General features: G+C 44.1%; 1 protein-coding gene across 3 annotated transcripts in view; it reads left to right on the top strand.

Moving 5' to 3' along the window:
• The window catches only part of Klhdc10 (kelch domain containing 10), a 51,410-nt gene extending 46,478 nt beyond the window's left edge, over positions 1–4,932 (top strand). For 2 of the 3 annotated variants that reach the window (XM_013036428.1, XM_013036429.1), the window contains exon 9: positions 207–4,932. In XM_013036428.1, the coding sequence (XP_012891882.1) occupies positions 207–416 (210 nt within the window). In that variant the 3' untranslated portion in view covers positions 417–4,932. The remainder of the gene's footprint in view (positions 1–206) is intronic. The other variant, XM_013036427.1, reaches the window with a different exon arrangement.
• The last annotated feature ends 2,543 nt before the right edge of the window (positions 4,933–7,475 follow it).

Genomic DNA, 7,475 nt, shown 5'->3' with positions numbered 1-7,475 from the left:
CCCCCCCCCCCCCCCCCGGCGCTAGATATTGAATCCAGGACCTTGTGCATGCTGTGTAGTTAGTGCTCAGCCACACACCGAGCCACACTTGTAGTCTGAAATTCTTTTTGTTTCATCTCATCTTGATTCAGTCTATTATGCTTTGTTCTTCCTTGCTGAGTCTTCAACTGTATGTCTATTTCTCTCACATTTGAATTTGTCCCTAGGCTGGCTGCATGTACATTCATGGAGGAGTGGTGAACATCCATGAAAACAAACGGACTGGGTCACTGTTTAAGATCTGGCTGGTGGTACCTAGCCTGCTGGAACTAGCCTGGGAGAGGCTGCTTGCCGCCTTCCCCAGCCTAGCAAATCTCTCCCGAACACAGCTTCTGCACCTCGGACTAACACAGGGACTCATCGAGCGCTTGAAATGAGGAGTTCTGGACTGTTCATTGGTACTGGAAATGTTAATTTAAAGAGACTCCTTTATTTATGGGCAGTGTAGAATGTGCTACAAAGAGGATTGGTTACCCTGATCAAGGCCTTATTCAGAAAATACATCAGATGCCTTTCCATAAATTGGTTTTTAAGTTTATGGACATCTTGCTTTCCCATGTGCATTCTGCTTTGTTCTCCCTCCTGCCCATCACATACCCACATACTTACTTCCCCTTTCTTGATGGAGTTGAGGGAAAGTCTGGAAGTACCTTAATATAAGGAATCAAGATAAGATAAATAAGTTTTAAAAAAGAGAATTCTGAACGTATTAACCATGTTAGCCATTCTTCATCAATGAAAACAACTTAAAAATTTAAAAATCTGGCAATAGTAACAAGTAGTTTGGAAGATAGAAAGTCTGACTTTAAGAATCTTGCAGATTATTCATAATCCTGGATATTTAATTGGTATTTCCAAAATGTGTCTGATTAGTGGCAACCATGATTGACATCTTGCAGCCTAGATACCTAACCCTATCCTTTGGCTTTAGGGGGAAGTTAGGCAGCTTAGCAACTCCTGACTAGTGACTTCTTTTCTTATGGTGCCAATAGTAGTTAGAATCAGTTTGTTAGAAGACTTAATGTATATGTCATGGTCCTGCTCTTTGTGGTTGCTCTTAGAAATTATGGCACCAAGAATATTTCAAATGGAGGAACTTAAAAATCATCAAAGTTCTTTTTTGGCAGTTTTGGAATTCTGTGCTTATTGCTGTCTCTTTGACCTCATGGAGAATAAGCGGTGTTGATGCCATGGGACAGGAGAAGATGGTAGAAAGCCTGTTCCTGTCACTTGTTAACTTGGCTTCTGCTTGGCCACAGGCTTTCATTTGTCACATTGGCCATTTCCTTTTCAGCACTTATTTCCTTTCTCATCTCCAGACTGCCTTCCTGCCATTTTCTTAAGCAGTCAGTCCTAGATTTCTCCCCTTAGCTTGTTGCCTGTTTTTTGTGTTTTGGGTTTTTTTTTTTTTTTTTTGGTCTGTTTTCATGTGCATGGTGCTGTAATTATCTAGTAATTGGATAAAAGGTCTTGAGGGAAAAGCCACGGGTCATCCCTTGTTGAAGAACCAAGTATCACTTAAAGACTAGCATGAGGCAGGAATGAAACTGAGTGTATTCACTTTTCTTTTAATAGGAGATTTTAGCTCTGGTTTATTTTGTTAATTTTGAAAAGACAAATGACTGAAGTTTTACTTGCTTTTGCAATCAGGCTGCTAGAGGAGTTGAGTGTGTCACTTGCGATGAGCATTTGGACACCATCAGTGTACTCAAGGTGCTGGAGTCATGCAGGGGGGGATTTGCTGACCCTCCTGCAGTTCCCTCAGAGCAGGAGATTTGGGACACATCTTTCCTTTAAGTGCCTCTTTTTCACCTAGCTTTTAAAGTCATTCATTATTATTATTATTTACCCCAGAAGGGATCTCTTTAGCTTATATGTGGATTTAAAATAATCTCTGAGTTATGGCTAAAAAGTTATCATCTAGCATTGAGTTCTGGGGAAGAGGGCCCCATGGCCTCTAGACACTTCTGACCTCCAGCCTTACTGTATCCCATCCATGCAGTCTTGTGTTAAGCAGTCATATATGACTTTAAGCCTTTCTGGGGAGGGAGGGGAGTGAGAGAGGCTGGAAAAGGAGCAGCTCCTCTGGGGAACCCCACCTGTTACCATTCCCAATCCGCAGGACATTTAACCTCTTACCACCCACTGCCAGGTTTGCTCCCTAGAGGCCTTTCTCCAGAACAAGTCAGAGCAGCTCCTTTAGTTCAGAACAGAGCTTTGTAGTGTGTGTGACTCCAGCCTGCTCTCTAGATATATAGTGGAATTAGACCCCAAACTAAAGTTAGCCTGTCTAGGGTGGGAAAAGGATTTTTGTTGTTTTTATGGGGACCAAAGACTGAAGGCTTGGCCTCATGTTTAGATTTCCATGGTCCTTGGGATACAAACAGGTCTCTGGTTCTGCTTCACCAGAAAGCTGGAGAGAGGGGGGTCTGATTCAGGCCACACTTGCTAGTATCCTTTTTAAGCCTTCTGAGGGTAGTCTTTTTTGAGATAGATATTGGAGGCCTGACATCAAATACCTTGTGTGTCTTAAAAGTACGTCTTTGGTCTAAAGTGTCTTCTTTTGCTATAATACTAGTGAAAATAATGTAGTGTGTGACCAGCTCTGAGTGCTAGAGATCCACTCATATGCACATGCTCGGATGCCAAATGAGCCCGTGTGTATGAAGACCTGCAGGAAGATGACTGGGTTTTATAGAAGCGTGATTGGGCATTTGGTGTATTTGTAACCAGCACCTGGAATTCCTGACACAGTTACCTGAGACGGGCCAGTTAAGCCTTCTGCCCGACTTTCAGGTACTCCCAGCCATCTTCCTGCAGTCTTGGAAATTGAAGTGCAATATATAGAAACACAAATGGATATATACTGATTATGTAGAGAGTGTGACTGTAAAGCAGCTACACAACTTTTTTTTTTGTATCTGTCTTGAGGAAGCCAGTTCATTACATTAGAGTAAAATTATGCCAAGAATTTCTGATGTGATTATATGCCAAATACTGGTGAAACTGGGTTTCCAAGCACATCTTTCCTTACTCCAGTTCAGTTCATAGAGTGTTCCTTGGGTTTGTTAGAGTTGAGATTTTTTTATTCCCAGTCACCTTTGTATTATCTCCTATTTGAATGTCTTGCCCAGGAATAAGGGAGTCCACTTGTAAGTTATTCCTAAGTGGAGAATTAAAACCTAATATTTAGTAATATCAGTTTATCTGGGAATGTACTACCTTATAATAATTAAATGACAAAAAAATGATGTTTTTCTTTACTTAATGAAGCATTTCCACATCATGGAAAACTATAAACTGATGCAGAATACATTGAAATTAACTATTGTTTTGGGGAGGGGGTGTCAAACCCCTTTCTACTGATAGAATCTTCTTTCTTCAGACCTCAGTGGTTTGCTGTAAAACTTTTCTCTATACCATTTATATCCACTACATAGTTAGATTTAAAAGTATAATCATAAACATATTAGCATTTCTAAGCAAAAAAGGTACACGACAGTGACCTTTGGTTACCCAGAATAGTAAGAGTAAAGCACAGATAATGAAATCTAGAGATAATCAGTGTTTCAACTTTCCTATCAAACAGTTCCTTCATTTGTATTTCTTTTCCCTCCCTGTCCCTTGCCCACAAGTACCTCCTTTTCAATGGGTTGAGTAGTTAGAAAAGGTGATTCACAGGGTGCTAGCAGCCAGCCAACATCTAAGCCAGCCATACGAGCTCTGTTGGGGAATCAGACTGCTGTTGAGCACTGAGATGAGGAGCCACAGGTAGAAACCCTGAGTCTAGATCTTATCTTCAGCAGGATCTCCTGCTTGAGTTCTAGGCTGTCTCTTCTGACCCACCAAAGAATGCTTAGCCCCTGGGGAAGAGAAAGTGGTATATGGCAGACATGGGAAATCTCATCAGTGGAACACATTTCTCTGGTTCTTGATATATCCTGGCTTCTTTGTTTCCTTTGGAGTTACCTTCTCCAGCCCTATAGCCTGACATATATAGGAAAGATTGGACTATCTTCTCTGTGTTGGTCTTTCAATCGTGTAATACCAGTTTGTTTTTATGTGGTCTTATAGATGTTTAGAAAGTGGCACAGGTTACTGAATTCTCTACCTGCCAACATTCTGATGTAGCACAAAGCCATTTTCTTCTTTTTTTAACTCAATTTTATTTTTCTGGCATTGAGTTCCAGGGTAGATGAGGGTTTGTGGTCTTACGACCATAAGTTTCAAGAGCTGATTGACATTAGTGTAAATTGCTTCGGTTCCCCCAAATACCTTAGAACTCTAGGAGTATTGGCAGGGCCTACGGTAGGCTCGGTAGATAGAGTTCTGGAACCTCCACGTGTTGCTTCAAATCCTGCCCCCAACAGCATTTTCCTTCTAAGATCGTGAGATTTGGCGGAAAGCCACCCTTGTCTTGTGTTATAAATAGAAGTTCTAAGTTGTGCTTCAAAAGTGGTATCTTTTTAGTGTAATTGTTATGTTTTTAAGTTCTTAAAACTTTAAGAAGCTTCTTAAAGGCCCTGTTTAGTAAGCGTACAGGATAAGTCAAAAGCAGTTTTCAGATGAAAGGCCAGTTGCACCAAGCATTACTATTGCTGTGTTACTAGTTTAGCATGAGAAATGCAAAGGAGGCACACTGACTCTCTGTAAAGCCACTTCCTGTGCAAAGTCTATTGCATGAGAACACAGGCATCTTCCTGTAAAGGCACCTGCCACCGATTCGTCATTGGAAGAATTAGGCAAGAAAGCCTCTCTCTGGAACACAGCCTCTGAGGGTGGGCTTGGGCTTTGCTTTTCCTGCAGAGTACGCCGGGGCCATACACAATGCTTGCCTTACTTAAAAGCTATTTGCCACAGTCTTGTTAAATAGTGTGGAAGTCTTTTTGCAGTCTGGTGTGCATGCCATATGATCAGGACAGCTTTTCCACCTCCCCTGGTTTCCTACAAGCAAGTAGGAAATATAGTGAATTTCCCCTGAAATGTCCAATCTGTATTTATGTACCTTGTCAGTGTTTTGCTGTTGGTTTTCTAAAACAATCGGATCAATAAATCTCATCCAAATCTATTTGGCTCACGCCACCATGATTGTGTGAAAGTAATTTGTGTGTACGTTGGTTCACCTCCCTCTACCACCTTTAGCTCTCCCTGCCCCATTCAGCGTTTCTCTGTAAAATCTATCATCCACCCCCCCAACAACCCCACTGTTGGCTCTTGTCTGCTCACCACCTGGAACTCCTGACTCCATAAGGACATCAGCAAGGGAGCAGCTGGAGGACAGGCCACACACCCTCTCACTGCCCACCACACATTCCCCAGAACACCGCGGGACAGGTTTGTACGGGTGTGCCTGGGCTTTTTGAAAGGGTTGGAGGAATGATAGGGAATTTGAAGGGAAAATGATACAATCCAAGGGGCTGCTGAGCCTTGTGCAGGGGTCCTTTGGGGATGAAACCCCAATTTTTACCATTGGCCTCAGTCTTTCACATGCTTCCCTCTTTGTACATTACCCTCTCTGACCCTTCTTATAGCAATGTCTACCCAAGCCTTTTAAGTCCGAGTCTGGTAAGATTGCTCCTTCAGAATTGCCCAGAAGCCTCTTATTTTCAGAGTTTGCATTGGCTACTTTGACCCACCACACCTTCCAAGATCAAATAGTTGTTACAGTGTAAATCTTCAAGAAAGAGGGGGGAAAATTTTTACCCAGTCATGTATTACTTAAAGCAGAAAACTTACCAGGAACAAGAAGTGAGCCCTTCCCTAAAAAGTAGACTCTTGTAACTTTTAGACCTTATGTGGGGGAAGTTAGGACTCCCAGGCTAGGTAGAAGATGGTGGCCTGGATGGCTCCAACATGGAGGAGGTGGGGGGAGGGAGAGGGGAAGAACCGACTCACAACTGACTCGTGAAACCCTTGGCAGGGAGGTAGGGGGGAAATGGCTGAGCAAGATGCATGTGCCCTTCACAGGTGGCCCAGTACTATAGTACTGCAGAGATAGGAACCAATCACAAGAGTCCACAACATATTTTAACCCCTCAACCAATTGCACTAAAGAGGTGTAACCCCCCCCGCCCCCCGCCACCTTGCACGAGGAGTCCATTTTGCTGTTTCTTTCACTTGAACCTGGACCCTAGATGGCTTTGTGTAGACTGGGGGAGTTTTGAAATAGACTGTTTACATTTGACTGGATCTTTAGACAAGCATTTAGCTCCATCTTGGCCTAGGGAATGGGTTCTCGTGGCTTATTTTGGATGGTTTCACCTTCTGATGAAAGGCCTAGCCATCCTAGACCAATAGAGCTTTCCACAAATACACTAATACTCTAGGTCTACTACTACCAGGGTGGCAGACACTAGCCATATTGTGGCTATTGAGCATGTCAGTGGTGGCTAGCATGACTGAAGAACCAAATTTTGAACTTGATTAAATTCATTGAAATATGGCCATACATGGCTAATGACCACCTGTTGGTGCAATTCTAGAAAGAGATGTGGAAGAGGGGAGTGGAACTCAGCATCTGAGTGGGAAGGAAGGGACAAAGCCTGCTGAGTGGGGAAGGACAGACAGTAAGCACCCCAGCCTAGCTCTGATACTAGGGAAGGCCAGGGACAGCTGGCTCTGGCCACTTGCTATGTCAGGATCCCACATCAGGCCAGGTGCAGTACTGCGAATGGCATCTGTAAAGAAGCAAACAGCTGTCATTCAGTCTGTCTTCTCAGAGAAGACCAATTAGTTTATCTTTCTTGGCCCTGCCAGCTAAAGCTGTTTGGCTTTTGGATCTGTAGACACTCTGTCATGACCCCTAAGAAGGTGCCCCAAATCTTCTCCACCAGCTTACTGTGCAACTCTGAAGAATAGAGCCCAGCCAGGCACGGAGACACTGCTGCCTTTTATTTACCACCTCCATTTCCCCCTAAGCAGCCAAACTCAGGGTATCATTCAAGATGTCAGCGGCCACTCCTTCCCCTCCCTGCACTGTCCACCTCGATGTGATCTGCAGTGGATGAATAGGGAGGCTGGCTGCTCCTGAACTTGGATTTTTAGACCATAGGTCAAAGTCCAGGATTCTCAGGTTATATGCACCACTTGTCCCCATATGCCAAGTAAAAGGGACATGGACATGGTGAAGGGCAGAGGAAGATGTGTAAGATGGCTGTGGTGGGAAGGCAGCACTTCAGTACGTCTTCAGCCATGGCCAGGGGTACAGACTCTGGCCTCACTATGGGCTCAGGATAGGAAACAGGGGGTGCGGAAAGGAGAGGCGGGGCGGGACTCAGAAGGGCCGGGTGAACGGTTGGGATTCTCCCATGGGAGCAGTGGGAAGCTTTCAGTTCCAGAGCCACCACCAAGGCTGGGACCCTTTTTGGGATCCAGGCAGGCTGAGGACTCTTGGCACCAGAACAAGGACTGGCTGTCATCCATGTCTCCCCCTACCC

Source organism: Dipodomys ordii, unplaced genomic scaffold (genome assembly GCF_000151885.1).
Source record: "Dipodomys ordii isolate 6190 unplaced genomic scaffold, Dord_2.0 Scaffold285, whole genome shotgun sequence".
NCBI classification, from domain to species: Eukaryota; Metazoa; Chordata; class Mammalia; order Rodentia; family Heteromyidae; genus Dipodomys; species Dipodomys ordii.
This window is presented reverse-complemented; position numbering and strand designations above follow the sequence as displayed.